Source organism: Molothrus ater, chromosome 2 (genome assembly GCF_012460135.2).
Source record: "Molothrus ater isolate BHLD 08-10-18 breed brown headed cowbird chromosome 2, BPBGC_Mater_1.1, whole genome shotgun sequence".
NCBI classification, from domain to species: domain Eukaryota; kingdom Metazoa; phylum Chordata; class Aves; order Passeriformes; family Icteridae; genus Molothrus; species Molothrus ater.
Genome location: NC_050479.2, coordinates 33496046 through 33514993, shown reverse-complemented (window position 1 = coordinate 33514993; position 18948 = coordinate 33496046). Strand labels below are relative to the sequence as shown.

Sequence of the window (18948 nt, the reverse complement as noted above, 5' to 3'; positions counted from 1 at the left end):
ACTGTCAGATTTCTTGTTGGGGCTCAGTTCTAACTTAAAGTTGCTATTTCTTTTGTGCAGCCTGACCAGGAAGTGATTACAACACCAGATCTCAGCACATTGTCATCGCCTCTGATAGACACAGAGCGGAATTTGGGTCTTCTCCTTGGCCTGCACGCTTCCTACCTGGCAATGAGCACACCACTTTCTCCTCTGGAAATTGAATGTGCCAGTAAGCAGGATGTCATTTTGAGCTTTATTAAGTGATAAATACTTGTCAAAGCATGTGAGGAAAAGACAAAGGACAAATAAGTTAACTGAAAATTTAGCACTTCTCTAGTCTTGCTATCTTCTGTAGGAGTTCTGTATTCTTAATTAATTAATTAATTAGCTACCACACTCATCAAGATCCCAATAATTTAACAAGATTTAAATAGGGATTAGATAATTTTGAGCAGTTGAATTTAGAATTTCATAGTCTGCAACATAAAATAGAAAATGATGCTACACAGTCTCCTATCTCACCAATTTGTTGTCAGTTAAGAGTCACTCATGTGGTACTGGATATTTTCTTATTGGGTGTCTTGGTTTGGTGAATAGAAGGTATAATTCAGTATTAATAGCAGAAAAATTTCTAAGGCCCTATATCTCTATATGATAGCTCCCCTGTTAGCTAATGATTTCTTGGTTGCAGAAGCTTTTTTTTTTTTCCTTTGAAAAAGCTTCAGCAGATGAGAAAGTTGCTAAATGTTGTTGAAGCCTGTGAATACATTTTACTAGAGGAAATTGAGTCTTGATAGCTTATCTTTGATCAGAATATTCACTCATGTTTCCTTTATTTTAGAATGGTTGAAGTCATCGATCTTTTCTGGAGGCTTGCAAACTAGTCAGATTCATTACAGTTACAATGAGGAAAAAGATGAAGACCATTGCAGTTCACCTGGTAACACTACCCCAAATAAATCAAAACTATATACACATCGATTAACTTTGAATGACCATTCACAACCCTTTCTCCAAGCTATTGCAGATAATAATATTCAGGATCACACTGTGAAGGTAAGCCCTCAGTAGTTCTGTGCACAAATACTGTTTCTGAAGGGTGATAGTGATGAGGAAAATTCTCCAAAAGTTATAGCAAAACAATTGAAAAAGTTATTTCAGAATTACATTATGTGAAAGGAATGGTTGAGTACTACTAATGAATAAGATGTGTATATGTCACTTAATAGCATAACAGTATGTTATTTATTCAGAATTTTTGAGTGGGAGAACTAAAAAATTTGAATATTCTTACAAAAAAAATGGTAATGCATTACTTCTCATGTCAAGTTTCAGTAACATTGAGAGATCCTGCTCACCTTCAGTTGAAATAAGATGGATCTTTTTTTGTCAAGATGCAAGTGTATTTTATGTTTCAGATTCACATATGCCTTTGTCTTAAAATCCCTTTGGGCCTTGAGGTTCAGGTTTCACAAGGTTAGAATTATCACTATTATGAATAACCTTGTGATTTACATTGATCACTATCTTTTGTAACACATTCAAATTTTCTAACCCTCTGAGTTCAGCTCCTTTATTACAAAAAACCCCAAAGAAGTCTTTAGGTATAGTGATGATGATCAATCATGATTTATCAGAAGACAATTGAAAATTTTGTTAGGTGACCTGACTATCTCATGAAGAGATCAAAGCAGTAGAAGCTTTATTCCTTGAGTCATGTTTCTCCTGAGAAAGGATGTAGGGTATTTATAGGATTGGGTTGTAGTTGCTGTGTGTTAAATTGCACATGCTGCCTATTGTATCTCAGGTATGTTAGTTCAGATTGTGGAGTTTATTCAGTGTTACTTAAATGCTGCCTGTGGTGTTTTGAGTGCTTACATTGTATTCGAAAATGAAGTTAAACAGAGGCTGTTGTGTATTTTCTTAGGACTTCTTGTGTCAAATAGAGAGATACTGTAAACAGTGTCACTTAACAACACCAATCACATTCCCTCCTGAGCATCCTGTGGAAGAAGTAGGACGTCTGTTACTGTGCTGTCTTCTGAAGCATGAAGATTTGGGTAGGTAGGCCTGTGGTGTGATTGTTTTGGCCAGTTTAAACTCTGCTTCTGATGGCTTTGGAGATGCATATTCAAACACTGTCTTTTCCCATTAAGGTCATGTAGCACTGTCTCTTGTTCATCCTGGTACCCTTGGAGTTGACCAGGTAAAGCACAAAACCTTACCAAAATCTGTAGTGGATGTGTGTCGTGTTGTCTACCAAGCAAAATGCTCACTGATTAAGGTAAGCCTCTTAGCTGCTGATGTTAAGATTAATTTTCATTTGAAGTGTTTTATTAAAAAGTTATATATTGTTCATTTTAATGTGCATTATGGAGTAATTTAATCTTTCAATGTCTTTTGTAGACACATCAGGAACAAGGGCGTTCTTACAAGGAAGTTTGTGCTCCTGTCATTGAGCGTTTGAGATTCTTATTCAATGAGCTGCGTCCTGCTGTTTGCAATGATCTCTCTATAATGTCCAAATTTAAACTTCTTAGTTCCTTGCCCCGATGGAGAAGGGTAGCTCAGAAAATCATCAGAGAAAAAAGGAAAAAAAGAGGTAAGGTAGAATTAGTGTTGTATTCTCTTTGAAACAGTGGGAATCCATCTTATTTCAAGGTTTGCTGCTACATGAGACTCTCCTTAGATAAAGCATCAAAGCCATTTGCTTTCTGCTGCTTTTTCATGAAGTTTTCTAAACCAGAGGTTGCATGTCAGATCCTACAGCAAGAACTGGCAAACTAATGTGTCAAGTTTAGTTGAGATGTGTTTCTTCATGTTCCAGTGTATTAAAAATGATCCTTCAATATCAGACCTTCTGCATTGGTTTTAGTAACATACCACTGGAAGTGACATCTTTTTAGAAATCGAGTTTTATTAAAGTGTAGTCAGACAGTGATATAACTGGAAATTAATGTGGTGAACAGTCACCAAAGGGCTTTTCAATTTTGTCTATAAAGGTAAAAGCATACTGCAGGTAATACCAGAGTTCATTTGGTAATAGCTGGACATAGACTTCTCCAAGAATGCATTTCAATTCTATTACAAACAGATCTTAGGAATTGTGTGTGCTTAGATTATCATACAAACCTAAAAATGCGACCCTGAAAACCTAAACCTAAAAATGCGACCTGAAAATCTAACTGTACTGTATGAAAAAAGAATACTTTTTTTTACAGTGCCAAAAAAATCTGAATCTGCTGATGTAGAAGAATCCAAAATAGGAAATGAAGAGAGTGATTTAGAAGAATCTTGTGTGGTACCTCACAGTCCTGTACCTATAGATAAAAAGCCCATACCAATCAAATCACCCAAGGTAGGATATTAGATTCTGAATCAACCTTGTCAATAAAAATAACAAGAGAGAAAAGAATGAGCTAAAGCATGATTCCTATAACTTGACATTTAATGTTCTGATAATGGTGTTTACTGTGTATAATTAAGTGTGACATGTTGTTTCAGTGAAGCCTGGAATGATTTTTAAAGATAAGGTTGTACTATGTATTTAGCATATGTGAATATACCTTCTTTAATTTTTAAATTATTGATAATCTTAGATAAAGCTTCATTTCAAAATAAAATGTTGAGTTACTTCCTCTTTTTTCAACATTTGAACATTTGAAATTTTATGTAGCAGTAGTAAAAATGATAATGATTAAAATAATACTAAGTTCTTTCCTGACTTTTAAGAAGTTTTCATTTTCCCCTCAGCCCCCCCCCTCAGTATTTTAAATTTGGAAATTGTTTTGCATGAAATAACTTACATTTTCAGTATTTTAAAGTTGTTTAAAAAGTTTTGACATACTACCTTCTTGTTTTGCAGGATAAGTGGCAGCCAATTTTGAGTACAGTTACAGGTGTCCACAAATACAAATGGCTGAAGCAAAATGTTCAAGGCTTATATCCACAGTCTGCCCTCCTTAACACCATTGTTGAATTTGCACTTAAAGAAGAGCCAGTGGATGTAGAAAAAATGAGAAAATGTTTATTAAAACAGGTGACATGAACAAAAATGTGCCACTTACATAATTCTGACAGTTATTAGCAATTTACATAAGTATGACAATTTGTTTTTTCCCTTTGACAGTTGGAAAGAGCAGAAGTTCGTCTGGAGGGAATAGACACTATTCTGAAATTGTCAGCTAAAAATTTTTTGCTCCCATCTGTGCAGTATGCCATGTTCTGTGGATGGCAGAGGCTTATCCCTGAAGGAGCCAATATAGGGTAAAACTTCTTGTTGCTTTTGCTTCTGTTAGCATTCAGAAACACAGAATCACAAGAGTGATTATATGTAGGTGCTTTTTATTGAAGAGCTCTGGGTGTCAGGGGTATTCAACCCAAATCTGACTCCGACATGCATTTGGGATGAACACGTTTTTATATTCTATCGTTATATAACTTTCATGTTAATTATTAAACTTATATTGTTCTATTGTATACATAGATTTCAGCCAAGCATGGCTCCTCATGGCCCACCTTTAAATTTCTAACATAGTTTCTCATGATTATTCTTATGATTATACAATAATTATATTTCATTACTAAACAATCATCACATCTAACAATTATATCATTTATCATACTGCTTATGCAGGTGCAATGATATGGAAAAACACAAAGCCTAACATTTCAGAGTCTAACATTTTCCGGGGCCCCACTATCACTTCCACAATTCTTTAATAAGAGAACAATACTTATTTTTGTTGTTGGTTTTCTTTGAAGAGAGCCTCTTACCGACTGCCTGAAGGATGTTGATCTGATCCCGCCGTTTAACCGAATGCTGCTGGAAGTAACTTTTGGGAAGTTGTACGCCTGGGCTATTCAGAATGTCCGGAACATCCTGCTGGATGCTAATGCAAAGTTTAAAGAACTAGGTGAATCTCATCTCCTTGCTGTTTTCTGTGGAGAAAACTGCTTTACATTAATATTATTGCATTTTTTTTAAAGTTCCAAATAATTGGGCTGTTGAAATCAGTTCCCTTGATTTGTGTTGAGAATTACTTTGTGTTTGTTTCTGTGTGTTTTTCCAACCTTCCCACCGTGACCCTGTGTTAACTCACTTCTCAGTATTTGAGTATATTGGTGATTTCCCAGCAACAGGTGATTGATTACTCATTAGTAACATTTTAGCATTATAATACAAATTAGTCAGTTTCTTGGAACTTCTGCTTTTAAGTTCTCAAAGACAAGCAGGGAATAAAAAATAATTTAAACCATCAATCAAACAAATGAATCTATAACTTATTTTATTGTAGCTCCCAAATGTCAGCTGACTTTGTTGTTTATATTACGTTTAAACTAGGTCTGCAGCCTGTTCCTCTTCAAACAATTACTAATGAGAATCCAGCAGGACCAAGTCTTGGAACCATTCCCCAAGCACGTTTTCTGCTGGTCATGCTGAACATGTTGACCCTGCAGCATGGTGCAAATACCCTGAGCCTGCTCCTCAATTCTGGCATGCTGGCCTTGACACAAACCACGCTGCGGCTGATAGGTACAGTTCTTCTTTCTTACTTGGAGAAAGCATTTGCTTTACAAATTCCCTGTGTTTTCTACCTGTTGGTATACACAAATTACAGAATCACTTTGCTGCTTGAAGATAGTGCTTAATGCTATTTACCTTTACCCTGATACAAAAACCACATCTGCAAGCATGATTGAGAAGGAGGTTAATTTAATTGCAGTCTTTATTCAATCTTTTTTTTTATTGTTTGCTTTGGCCAGCCTTTTCTTAAATTTTAGTTAATGTGTAGTTTTGGTGGAACTGTTGCAACTAAATTAAAAATGGAAAATTTAAAATTAAAGTAGTAAAAACTGCCTAATCTCTACTCTCTATTTAATTTGTTCTACATATGAAAAATGTTGCCAGTCTGCATATTTAAGCTTGAAGCTTTCTTTGTTCTGTTATAGAAGTTCTCTGGTGTGTTTCGCTATGATTCAAATTGCTGTGGTTTTTCTCTCTTAGTTTTCTTATCTAATAGCAAACATTTGTTCCTGTAACTTGTGTTTAACTGAAGTGTGCACCAAAAGTTTCTAAAAAAATTCTGTTTGTAGAACCATTGAGCCAATTGAGTCATCATTATTAATGTCTTTTACTTGTCACTTGTTTTTTCATTCAAAATTAAGTATTTCAATTTCTTTGCATTCAAAACCATTACACTTCAGTTTTCTAAAAGGTCATTTGGCTTATCACCTGCTAGTCAGGTTTCATCTTTGTTGCTGCTTTTATATTACAAGGTTTATGTGCCTGTAATTTTTCATGTGATATAGGTACATATATACATGTGTAGCTGGATAAAACCTCTTTTGTGTTTTTTCCTTGTTAGGACCCAGTTCTGATAATATTGAGGAGGATATGATTGCCTCTTCTCATGGGGCTTCAGCCACGGTCCTAGAGGAGTCAAGAAAGGAAACTACACCTGTTCAGCTCCCTGTTTCTGGACCAGAGCTGGCAGCCATGATGAAAATTGGTACCAGAGTGGTCAGAGGGGTAGACTGGAAATGGGGTGACCAGGTACAATTTCTTTAATACAGGTTTTGGGTGTGTTATTATCTAAAGTCTCTGTTCAACAGACTGTCTGTGAAGTTTCTGGTCCATCAAACTTAAGGGCATTTTACACTCCAAATGTTGAATTAAGGATAACAGAAAATAAACCTTGCATTTCAGCTGGTCCTCGGAGATCAGAGGAGCTGGTTGCAGCTGGGCTTGAATTCTGATTGTAGCCCAGTCTAGCATTGTAAGTCTGAGTTTGGAGGAGAACTTGCATGAGCACAGAAGCACAAATAGTGCAGCTTCCCAGTGCAGTTCTGTAGGTCTGATGGATTCAGTAAGGACTTGCATGATCCCAGCTCACAAGTAATATGGTTACTTGAAGCACCAGAAAAGCAGGCTCAGGATTGCTGGTGATAAATGCTCTAACTACAGAGTGTTAGTATGTGTTGTGACACAAAGCATAGCAAGAGATCTAATAGCACTATATATACATGTATACACACACACACACACATATATCTGTATGTAAATTAATATTTCCAGGTGTGCTCCAATGCTGTTGGAGATGCAAAGCTCACATAAAGGCTTCTCTTTGGGAAAAGAAGAGAGATGTAGTTTGTTAACAGATCTTGAGCAGGCAGGGTTTTCCCCCTCCAGCCCTTTCTTGCCCCTGCAGCCACTCTTTTCTATACTGTAAATTTTGGCCTGTCCGAATGGGATGGAACAATCGTGTTCTAGATGGGGTTTGGTGACTTTGGCCATATGTGCATTATTACACATCCCATGTTTCCCTTCATCTGCATGCTGAGGGGTGCCTAAGTCAATAATAGGGCTCAATGAGGGTCTCAGTTACCTTCTGTCAGAATTTATAGTTGACAGAAGAGGTAGAATAAACTTTGGTCCTCCTCCATGTACTGAGGCAGACTCTCTGACCTTCATCAGAGGGTCTTTGTGTGCGTCCTTATCTCCTGAAGGAACTGAATTTAAAACTATGCTATAATAGTATCCATTTCCAACTATATAGGACATAACTTCTACTTATGTAAGACATAGTAAAAGAGATCTAATCATGAGTGTCCAAATATGCAGCTTACTGGGGTCATTCTTTTGAAAATTGTGAAATGCTTTCTAACTTCATGCTTGATTTTTGAAACCCCATTGAATGTTTACTGCCTAATCATTAGGTTAGCAGCAAAAAAGAGCAATTGCATTATTATTTTATGAGCTTTTGGTATGAATTAATGTTGTTGATTGAGTAAGTTGAACCTCTCTCTTCTGTCAGGATGGACCCACACCAGGTTTGGGTCGTGTGATTGGAGAACTGGGAGAAGATGGCTGGATTAGAGTGCAGTGGGATACTGGAAGTACAAATTCTTACAGAATGGGAAAGGAGGGAAAATACGATCTCAAACTAGCTGAGCCACCACCTGCAACGCAGCCCACAACAGAGGATTCAGACACTGAGGATGATTCTGGTAAAAAAAAAAAAAAAAAATGTGGAGACACAGTTTTATTGAATTTTAAAATTGGTATCTTGTATTATAAAATAGTTTTTTCACAGGAGCAAGTGCTTCATCAAAGAAGATTCATTTAATAGGTGTGCACTTCTGACCAGAATATTCCTTAATGTAACTTTACTGTGAAAAAGGAAGATACGCAAGATGGTGTCCCATTGTTGCATATTCACGGGTCAGAGGAAATAATATTATTTGGTTGAAATAGTTACAGATACCTGGAGGTATCTATTTTAACATATGTTAATAACATTCTGAAGTGGGTTTTATATATGGTCTAATTATACATTTAGTCAGTGTTTCCCTATTCTTGGCAATATTTTGGAATTCCTTTCAGCTGGGTACTGCTAGAAAAAAACTTGAAAATATATGTGCAAAACACCTGGTTTATATTTTGCACTACTTAGTTGGCAGTAAGGAATCTTCATGTCAGATCATCTCAGAGAAACTATTTATGACAAATCATTCACAAAATGTTTGTTTGAGAACCTTCGTGAAATAAAGTAACTCAGTATTAATGTATTCCTTTGCCTTTTGTGTCCCCCTTCAGAAGGAGAGCAAGTTGAAAGGAATCTCCACCCTACTTCCATGATGCTGACGAGTACTGTGAACCTGTTGCAGACACTGTGTCTCTCTGCTGGTGTCCATGCTGAAGTCATGCAGAGTGATGCTACTCGGACTTTGTGTGGGCTCCTCCGCATGCTTGTGGAGAGTGGAACAATAGATAAATCAGGTATATACAGCAGCAGTCTCACTGAGCTCTGTGCTTGTCTTGTGCTTTGTTGTCTTGTAAGTTTGTACATCTTTTCTTACTAGTTTTTAATCCTTTTAAGGCCAATGGCTGGAAAATGCATTTTCAGAGCTTTTAAAATCGTAATTTTTAAAGGTACTGTAGGTGATCCTGTGCATTCTTAGGATATAAACAGTAAAAGCAGAAGAAATGCATGAGATGTGAATTGTTGACTTAGACAATTTATTAGCAATCTTTTTGTGTTTGGCAACAACAGTATGACTGGGTGTGTCATACTCCTTTTCGTAGCTTTCGTGTAATTTGAGAAGTAATGCTGTTAACTACTTTGAAATGAGGAAATAGTGTAATGATGAGAATTGTTTTAAAGGTTTATTTTATAAAATTAATTACAGGCTCTCAAATTGAAATTAACAGTTCACATAAAGACAGTGAAACAGCTTGGTGTTCTGATTTGTCCAAAAAAGACCAGTGTAGGATATAGAGAACTACATAACTGGTGAAAAAGTCAACTGTTACATGTATATATCTTTTTGTTTGTAGCTTCCTTGCCAAATAAATTAGTTTATAAAGAACAGCATAGGAGTTGGTGCACGTTGGGATTCATTCGAAGCATAGCACTCATGCCTCAGATGTGCAGCACTCTGAGTACCTCTCAGTGGATAACTTTGCTAATGAAAATTGTTGAGGGGCATGAATCTTTCACTGCTGCTTCACTACAGAGACAGGTAATGTGTGCATTTCCAAATTACTTCAATAGCCAATAAAATTAGTAGACTTTAGTTTTCTTAAAAAGAAAGGTATATTTTACAGAACAACTGTGACGTGTCCATAAATTAGATTTTAGTTAGTTGGGAAAAAGATAACATTTTCTTAATATTTAGGAATTACTGTTTTAAATTTACACCTCTTGAATTTTGAGCCTTCAGGATACTATGGACTCCCTTGTTCTATTGAAAGAAAGGTCAAAATTGTGTTCCAGAACTGTACTTCAGAAACTCCCGTATAACATTTTCTACAAGTTGAATAAATGAAAGAATAACAAGTATATGGTTAGGAAAAAGTTACATTTCCTTTAAAGTTACCAAATTATGTATTGTCTACTGCCCCTATTTCCATTGGAAACTGTTAATATTTAAATTACAGTCTTTATTAAGAAGCTACATCTTTGCATCTTATTTTGGTATTGTATTTCCCTTGGCATCTTTCCCCTTTTCTCATTTCTTCTTTTATTTTTTATCTCTTTTTTCCTCTTCTGCTGTTCCTTAGCATCTTGTTAGTGCCTTTTACATGAGACTGAAAAGAAAAGTTTTTATGGAATAACTGCCAAATTTTAAGGCTTGGGGATCAAAAGATCATCTTATTCTTTTCCTTGATAAGCTAATCAACATTTATTGATCATAAGGCCCTGTTCATAAAGGCCTGTTCATTTTTGTGTGATCTTGCAGTAAATTCTTACCAGTATTTTTAATATGCTGAGATTTCTGTTATCATCCTGGACTTAGTGCAGTAGAGTCATCTGTGCTGTCCAGGGAATACTCAAGAGAAATGACCATTCTCGTGTACTTCATGTACCAAGTCAAGAACAACGAAAAGATGAGACCTTGAAGTTCTATAAAGACATGTTATTGGCAGAAGTTTGCAAGAGGAGAGTTATCTTTGCTGTTAGTCACTTGTATTGGTCTTCTGGGTGGAAGATGAGGAAGCTCAAAACCTCAAGTGCTCCGACTCAAAATATGCAACCACCTCTGGTCTTTGATACTGCAGTGCTGCACCTGCCCCTGTCCTTGTCAACCTTGCACTGAGTGTCTGGGTTCAGAGATGCCAGCCTGTTCCTTCTGTGCTGTGCTGGTTTCACAGTGCCTACTTCTGACTGTCACTGTGGCTGCTTTTGCCTGCCTTCCACCATTCAGCTTTTTATCTCATGAATTTTAACTATTATAGCTTCTTTGCAGAACACTTGGAAACTTTCTTTCTGAAGTACATCTTAGTACTAATTTCTGAATTTGCAGTCTGAACAAACTTTCCCATTCTGTATTCCTATTTTTCCTATTTGTTTTTTTTCTCAGTGTGCGTGTCTCATGTCCTAAGAGGTTGGTTCACTAATATAATGTGCCAGTAAAATTGTTACTGGCTCTGAATTGTATCCACTCATTTTAAAATATCCCTTAGCAAACTCAAGATCAGTAACTCTGTAATTTTCACAGCACAAAAGAAATCAACATTATAAAAATAACTACAAAGGAAAGCAAACTTTAAAAACTTCATTCTTCTGTACCTAATGTGTTTGAGAGTTTCTTTAGTATTTGGTGATGTAGACTAGAATAACACTAATTTTGTTCTCTTTTTAGATCCTTGCTGTACATTTATTGAAAGCAGTACTTCCATCCTGGGATAAAAATGAAAGGTCAAGAGACATGAAATTTCTCGTGGAAAAACTGTTTGGATTTTTGGGAGCCTGCTTAGTACTTGTTCTTCGGATATCCCACTACTCAGAGGTAGACGAATTTTCCCTCGGTGGCTTGTTTTTCTGTATGGGAAAAGTGTGCAATAAACTCATGACTGTTCTGCCACTGCTTTGTCTTTCCAGAATCTACTCTGAGGAGGAGAAAGGCCAGGCCCCAAGCATCTCTAACTGCCACTCATAGTAGTACTTTAGCAGAAGAGATAGTGGCACTGCTGAGGACGCTGCATTCGCTCAGCCAGTGGAATGGACTCATAAACAAGTACATCAACTCTCAGCTAACCTCCATCACCCACATCTTTGCAGGAAAACAGTCAGAAGGGGTAGTTTCCACGTTTTAAAATAAGCTCATTTTTATAGCAATATTTATTTTGAAATTATAAATACTAAATCTTTGTAAACAATATTAAGCTTAATATTGAAACCATTTTTCTACTTTTATATATATTTGTGTTGTAATTTTTAAGTTGAAATATGTGTGATTAACTTTGTATTTTAAAGCAGATAGAAGGGTGTGTTTTCTCCCTACAGTTAAATTTTATTGTTCTTTGTTAGGCTGTTTTGGATGACTACTTCCCTGACACTGAGAATCCAGAGGTGGGAGCTCTGATGGCAGTCTTGGCTGTGATTGGTGGCATAGACAGTCGCTTGAGACTGGGTGGACAAGTAGTTCATGATGAATTTGGAGAAGGCACGGTGACACGCATCACCCCGAAAGGGAAGATCACTGTGCAGTTCTACGACATGCGGACGTGCAGAGTGTGCCCTCTGAATCAACTGAAACCAGTGAGTTTGTTTTATTAAGGCTTCAACACTGGGAAAGTGTGAAACTCTGATATGGACCAAAGAAAACATTAGTTCTTCATTGGCTAAATACACTGACATTTAACACACACAATGCTCTGAATGCATGTCTAAGATGGTCCTCATGCAAACCTCTGTAGGACCTTTAAATCCCATCCTGGGATTCCCATTTGCTGGGGAGGTGAAAGGAAGAGGGGTTTAAGCTGGAGTTGTTTGATTTGAGGTCAAGCCCCAAGTTATTTTAATGTGTTTTATAGCTCTTAGATGAGAGGAGCTTTCTATTTAACCTGATTTGCTAAGTAATCTTAGAAAGTCTTGGGTATTTGCAATTGAATCTTGATTTCGTTGATATGACTTTAGTGAAAGCACATTATGCTTGGCTTGCTTCAGAGTCTGGAGTTCTTTCTTGCTCTGACTCTGTTCTGCTTTCTCACCAAGAAGGCCTGCAATTGGGTGGTACAAGTACAGGCTTAGGAGCTGTGTAGGGAATAGAAATACCCTCTAGTTTTTCCTGGTCAAGAGCAGTAACACAAATGCAACTTTTCCTCTCCCACAGTTAATAACCGTTGAAACTATTTAGTGACTCTGTGAGATTTTAGGAAAATGCCTACCTGTTTTTTTTAGGTTTTTTTCTTGTTTTTTGATTCTTCTCCCACTGTCTAGCTTCCAGTTGTGGCTTTTAATGTGAACAACTTGCCTTTCACTGAACCTATGCTATCCATTTGGGCTCAGCTAGTGAATTTGGCTGGAAGTAAAATAGAAAAACAAAGAATGAAGTCTCCCAATCAAGGTCTTTCAGGTACAGTTGGGGGCTTTTTGCTGTTTTTTTTTCTTCGGAAGTAGATGAATATGCTCTGAGAAAAATACTAGTATCAGCAAACATAGATAAGGAAAAGGGTGTCCTGGAACCTTACCTGTTTTGTTATTCAGCAGTGGATAACAGGCACTTAAAAGACAAATTTAGCTAGATGGTGAATTGCTCTGCAGTATAAGGTGAAATATCTTTGATGGGAAAATATAAATAAGGTTTGGGGCTGATCTTACTCTACTGAGTTGTTGAAAATACCAGATCCAAGTAACATCTCTAGCTGCACTTACTGTGTTATCAATCAGCTGTATGATTGTCCAGGTTGTGAAAAGTAGGAAGGCAGTATTTTTAACAGCATGAGTCATACAATGTGTGCAGGCTTTTGATCCATTTGCTGTTTAAACTGACTCATGTGAGCAGGACACAGTGAGTTAAGATGTAAACTGATGTTTGGGCTGAGGTTGTATGAATCATAATCTTCCCTAATACAAGAGATTTCTAGCACTAATGGCTGCTTAATGTTTCTGCTAGGTCAAGTTGATCTGGATCTGCTGCGGTGCCAGCAGTTAAAGCTGTACATACTAAAAGCTGGACGAGCTCTGCTTTCTCACCAGGATACACTCAGGCAGATCTTATCTCAGCCAGCTGTTCAGGAATCTGCATCAAATCCTGCAGGTATTCTGGAGTGCTACCTGACTGTGCTGGTCTTTGTTCAGATGGTAGATAGAGTATGTGACCATAACCCTTGCTAGTGGCAATTGGACAGTAGAAATTCAGTTTTCTCTGTAAAGATTAAAAATTAAAATTCTTGTGTGTTTCAAGCTTCTATGTTAAAAAGATTTTGACTTTTTAACTTAAGTTTTGAAAACCAAGAACATCATCAAGTGTTTGAAGCTCTAAGTAATGGAGTTAGCTAAATTTGTAGGTCTTCTATAGTTGGTAAGCTTTGTAAGTAATTTAAAAAATACTTAATACTTTTTGCAGTGGCTTTATTTTTCTGCTTCAAAAGTTAAAATTGGCATTCAGATGTCTTGCAGCTTCCAGTGAAACAAGTATAGAAATATAATTTCTTAATCATAATATTAAAGGAGTTGAAACAGCTGTAGTTCTAATAATTTGAATTATTTCTTCTACCTGCACTCTGCATATAAAAATAAATACAATAACTATGTCAGCTTTTGAGATAGTTATCAATGCCTTTGGAGTATGTAATAATTCATTGGGTATTTGGGAAGCATGCAATATGTTAAAATATAACAATATATTTGTCTTATATGGATATTTTTGTAGGATTTTTTTGTCAATTGCCAGACTTTAAGTCAACTGAATCTACAGGTTTTTTTTAGGAATGGAGCAGCGTTTCACTCTTACCATCATTTTTAAAGGGGAAAAAAAAAGTAACACTTTTTTTTAACCTGAACAACATATGTTGAGGACTATTAACTGTTTTGTTATTGCTTAATGACGAGAGAACATTTTCATGTGGTAGTCACTGTAAAGATTTAGGAAACATGAATGTTTATGCCAACAGCAATACAAAATTAAATATGAAAGGTGCAGAGTTGTGAGCTAGTTGGTTCAATAAAATTATCCTATTTTGAAGGGACAAAGATACCTAAAGGGATCTCTTCCTAAGATGTACATTATAGGGAAAATAACTCCTATAATTAATGCATTAAATTTTGAAGGAAATCCAGGGGTCACTAAAGTTCTTGGTTATCTGTATCAAGTAGTTTATCATGGAAGTATCTCTAGCTAATAGTCTTATTGCAAAAAAAGGTGTCAAAAGACACAAGGTGTAAATTCACTGTCCACTGAGTAGTTTCTGTTAGACCTGTCTTAGGTGTATTTTAATAAATATATTGTTTATCTATAAATTTTGTACTTGCTTCTTTTGTCCAGAGATTGTGGTACAAATGGCTTAATCTTAAATGCATTGTATCTTGGGAGAAGAGATATGTGAGAAATAACAATAAACCCTAGAATAAGTCTTCTGATTGACCATGTTGCATGGTTTTGGTTAAAATCATGTTTTTCTTTAAGAGGATGGAGCAGCTGCCTCTCCAGACATAGGAGATATGTCTCCTGAAGGACCTCAGCCTCCCATGATCCTTTTGCAGCAGCTTTTGTCAGCTGCTACGCAGCCATCACCTGTGAAAGCCATATTTGACAAACAGGAGCTTGAGGTAGAGTCTGTGATTTCTGCTAAGTAACCTGAGAAATAACTCTGTGTAATCTGCATTCCAGTTGAAACTTATTAAACTATAGGTTTAAAAAAGAAGTGACTCTGAACCCTTTTGGGCAAATAATGTTTAAAGCTTGCATGTTCACACACACGAACGTACTAAATATTCTTGTTTTGCTTGGACTGATTGATTTGTTCTCCTCTAGGCTGCTGCTTTGGCAGTGTGCCAGTATCTGGCTGTAGAATCTACACATCCTTCAACTCCACTGTTTGAAGACTGCAGCTCTAGTGAAGCTACAACACCCATCACAGTGCAACATATCCGACCCACAAAAGTGAAGAAACGCAAGCAGTCTCCAATTCCACCCCTCCCCATTGTAGTTCAACTAATGGAAATGGGCTTTCCTAGGAAAAACATAGAATTTGCACTAAAATCTCTGTCGGGAACGTCTGGAAGTGCTTCTGGATTACCAGGTATTTTGTTTAGTAAAACAAATAATATTAGAAGGAGAAGAAGAGTTGTAAGCTGATTAAAAAAGTACTTATGAGGGAGAAGTTGTCTTCTTTTTGGATACAATCTTAACAATGTCAGAGAATTCCTTGGAGACAAGCTGAGTTTGTTTTCTGTGTTAGGAGTGGAAGCCCTAGTTGGCTGGTTGTTGGATCACCCTGATGTTCAAATCACGGATCTTTCTGATGCTGATACTATCTCTGATGAATATTCAGATGAGGAAATAGCAGAAGAAGTGGAAGAAGCTGAAGCTGCTTGTCCTGTTGTGAGTATTAACTTAGTAAACCTAAGTTATGCTAGCTAGCTGCAAATTTTGTAATTCTTCCCTTTTTGGGAAAATGGTGAGAGTACAAGGACAACCTGCTGCCCCAAGCTTTCAGAACAGTATCAAGGATCATGCTTGCCCTGTGTTTCTAATACATGACGTTAAACAATGGAGGATAATCCATAAACAGTTTCTGAGTTAGCACAGGGAGGAGTAGAACGCAGGTAGATGTTTCACCATGCAGGTGGTAGTTCCAAATATTCCTGATAGATGGTCTTAGTTTCTATAAAAATAGTTGATGTTATAGTGTATTATTGGTGAAGGAGTTCTCCCTTCTCCTTACCCTTGGTCTGAAAAACAAACATATGGACTACAAGGAAGGACTTAAGAACCAGTGAATAAATGGCAAAAATAGTCTATTAAATAACTTAGCCTTTTCCTCATAAAAACTTTTTCTACTTACTGATGATAAAATTACCATTACAGTGCCTATTGAGTGTGCTAGCTTTAATGTGAATTTGTGTTAGTCTTCTGTTGACTTTCAAGAACTCTTTCAAAAAAGGACTTGTCAATATAATTAAATGGATTTCATATTTCTGTTTATCCTTGAAGGACTTATGTTGAGTTTTCATTCACATGTGGGATTTTGTAATTTAAATTAATGCATTATATTTTGAAGGAAATTAACTTGACAGCTTTTGCTATCTTTATCAGGATTGCAGTGAAAAACTGCTATATATTGCCTTTTATGAAAAAAACCCATTTAATCCTCAAAACAGAACAAAGTTTTCTGAAAATTGTCCTTACAGGTGGAATGTAGTAGTTCTCTTAAAAAAAATTAAGCTAATCAAATCTGGAAAAGAATAATTTTTAATAAATACAATTTAATTTTTAAGCTTATTTTTCTAAAGGAGTACTTTAAATCTCATTGTTCTATCTAAAGAAAAGTTAGTAAACTTCAGGTTAGAGATTACCACTTACCACTTCTTTTTTTTTTTCCTCTCTCAACAAATGTCCTAAGAAGTGGAATGTGAATGTGTATCTTCAAGGCTAATTAGAGCAGTGACAAATCCTCTCTGTTCTGATTTTCCTTGGCAATCAGGTTGCATAAAAGCAATTTGCAGCTTCCTTCAAACATTTTGAAAATTTGCATCTATGTTCCTTGATAAGTAATTTTAATTTAAAATCAAGTAGATTGTAAATGTTATCCTTACAGTGAGTTGAACCTGTTGAAGTTTTTTCCCATTTTGGCATGGAGCTGGGATATTGTATGGGCTTATTTTTGTTGGGTTATCTTCAGTCTTTGCCAACAATTTTATTTATCTGAATTGAAAACAAATTGTGTAATTGTTTCATATTTATTTTGGACTTTTTTCCAGTCAAGTGGTGCTGTTGTAACAGAGAGCCAGACCTATAAGAAACGAGCTGATTTCTTAAGCAATGATGACTATGCTGTCTATGTTAGGGAGAATATTCAGGTAAGTATGATGATCAAAAGCAACATAGAAACTACTTTCCTCTTGGTACTAAAGCCTTTACAGATTGATTGCATTCTGTTGTCCTTTTTCTCTAGGTGGGGATGATGGTTAGGTGCTGCAGAACCTATGAGGAAGTTTGTGAAGGAGATGTAGGCAAAGTTATTAAATTGGATCGAGATGGATTGCATGACCTGAACGTGCAGTGTGATTGGCAACAAAAGGGTGGTACTTACTGGGTCAGATATATCCACGTTGAGCTTTTAGGTGAGTTCACTTCTGACTGCTTTCTAACTGAAAAAGTGAGTGGTAGACTAAGGCAGATGTAGTTTTGGAGGGGGAAACCCCACTCACTATCCATTTATTCTTGCATCTGCTAGGATTCCCGCCCCAGAGTTCTGCCTCCCATATCAAGATAGGTGACAAAGTGCGTGTGAAAAGCTCTGTCACCACACCCAAATACAAGTGGGGATCAGTCACTCACCGAAGTGTGGGCATCGTCAAAGGTAATGTGTATTCAATGTGTATTCAGCATGGGGCAGGGGGAGGTAAGAAGCTCAAGACCATGCAGGCTTTTTTCTAGAAACACTTAAAAATCCCACTGTTTTGTGGAGTATTGTATGATGATAGAAAATATAGAATGCATTTGAAGTCTGTGGTGAATTCATAGACATGTGCTCTGTGGCAGCCCATTTTGTTAGCCTGTCCATCTGCTTTTGAGCCACTTCATTTGCTCACAGTAAAAGTCTTTAAGCATCTGTGCAGCTTCTGGTTATAGTTCTCATTTACACTTTGGATGAATCACAAATGATTTTCCTTTAAGAAGTAATTGTAGCTTGAGAGCTTCATAAGGAAGCAAGGAGAAAGTGGGACGCACTTGTGTCAGGCTGTAGGGGATGTAATTGAAGTAATCTGTGGAACACAGGTTCTTTGAGGAGGTACAGATTTTGGTCATACTGTATCTGTGCTTAGAAGTGTGTGCTTGCTTGGGAACTTCTTTTAAAAAAAAACTAAGACAAAATCAGAGTAGAAAAATTGAAATGGAAAACTGCTCTAAGGGCTTTTGGCTTAATTTTATAGAGATTTGCAACACCTTGTGTTTTCTCCATGTTTTTGTCACAGCCTTTAGTGCCAATGGGAAAGATGTTATTGTAGACTTTCCTCAGCAGTCACACTGGACTGGCTTGTTGTCAGAAATGGAATTGGTTCCCAGCATTCATCCTGGAGTCACGTAAGTGATGATTTACTTTTATCTTGGTGTATAGGGGTTGTCCTTTATCTTATTGTCTTGATTCTGTTATCTTGTCTCATTAACAAGTAACTTGTACCATATATATATATATAGACTTGTTCTTCTCTTGTCAAATCAGGTGTGATGGCTGTCAGATGTTTCCTATCAATGGGCCTAGATTCAAATGCAGAAACTGTGATGATTTTGACTTTTGTGAAACGTGTTTTAAAACCAGGAAGCATAACACCCGACATACTTTTGGCAGAATAAATGAACCAGGTAAGTTTTACAGTGTGTCTCTTAGATTAATTTAAAATGTGTTTAAGTTGTTTTGGAAAAAACAGTTTTAAATTTCAGCTCCTTAATATGATGAACTTAGTGTTCAGATTCACCCCCTGGACAATAAAACATTTATGGCATTGCTAC

General features: G+C 36.5%; 1 protein-coding gene across 1 annotated transcript in view; it reads left to right on the top strand.

Annotated features, from left to right (window-relative positions):
• Positions 1–18948, top strand: part of HERC2 (HECT and RLD domain containing E3 ubiquitin protein ligase 2) — a 104107-nt gene that overhangs the window by 43448 nt on the left and 41711 nt on the right. Inside the window, 28 exon segments of the mRNA XM_036387038.2 lie at positions 61–211; positions 824–1038; positions 1910–2042; positions 2139–2266; positions 2389–2584; positions 3204–3340; positions 3848–4021; positions 4112–4248; positions 4747–4898; positions 5327–5518; positions 6351–6538; positions 7800–7992; positions 8582–8764; positions 9323–9507; positions 11131–11227; positions 11230–11277; positions 11370–11566; positions 11799–12029; positions 12711–12846; positions 13387–13530; positions 14899–15041; positions 15247–15514; positions 15674–15816; positions 17196–17294; positions 17390–17558; positions 17672–17797; positions 18414–18522; positions 18662–18801. Of these exon segments, the coding sequence (XP_036242931.1) occupies positions 61–211; positions 824–1038; positions 1910–2042; positions 2139–2266; positions 2389–2584; positions 3204–3340; positions 3848–4021; positions 4112–4248; positions 4747–4898; positions 5327–5518; positions 6351–6538; positions 7800–7992; positions 8582–8764; positions 9323–9507; positions 11131–11227; positions 11230–11277; positions 11370–11566; positions 11799–12029; positions 12711–12846; positions 13387–13530; positions 14899–15041; positions 15247–15514; positions 15674–15816; positions 17196–17294; positions 17390–17558; positions 17672–17797; positions 18414–18522; positions 18662–18801 (4414 nt within the window).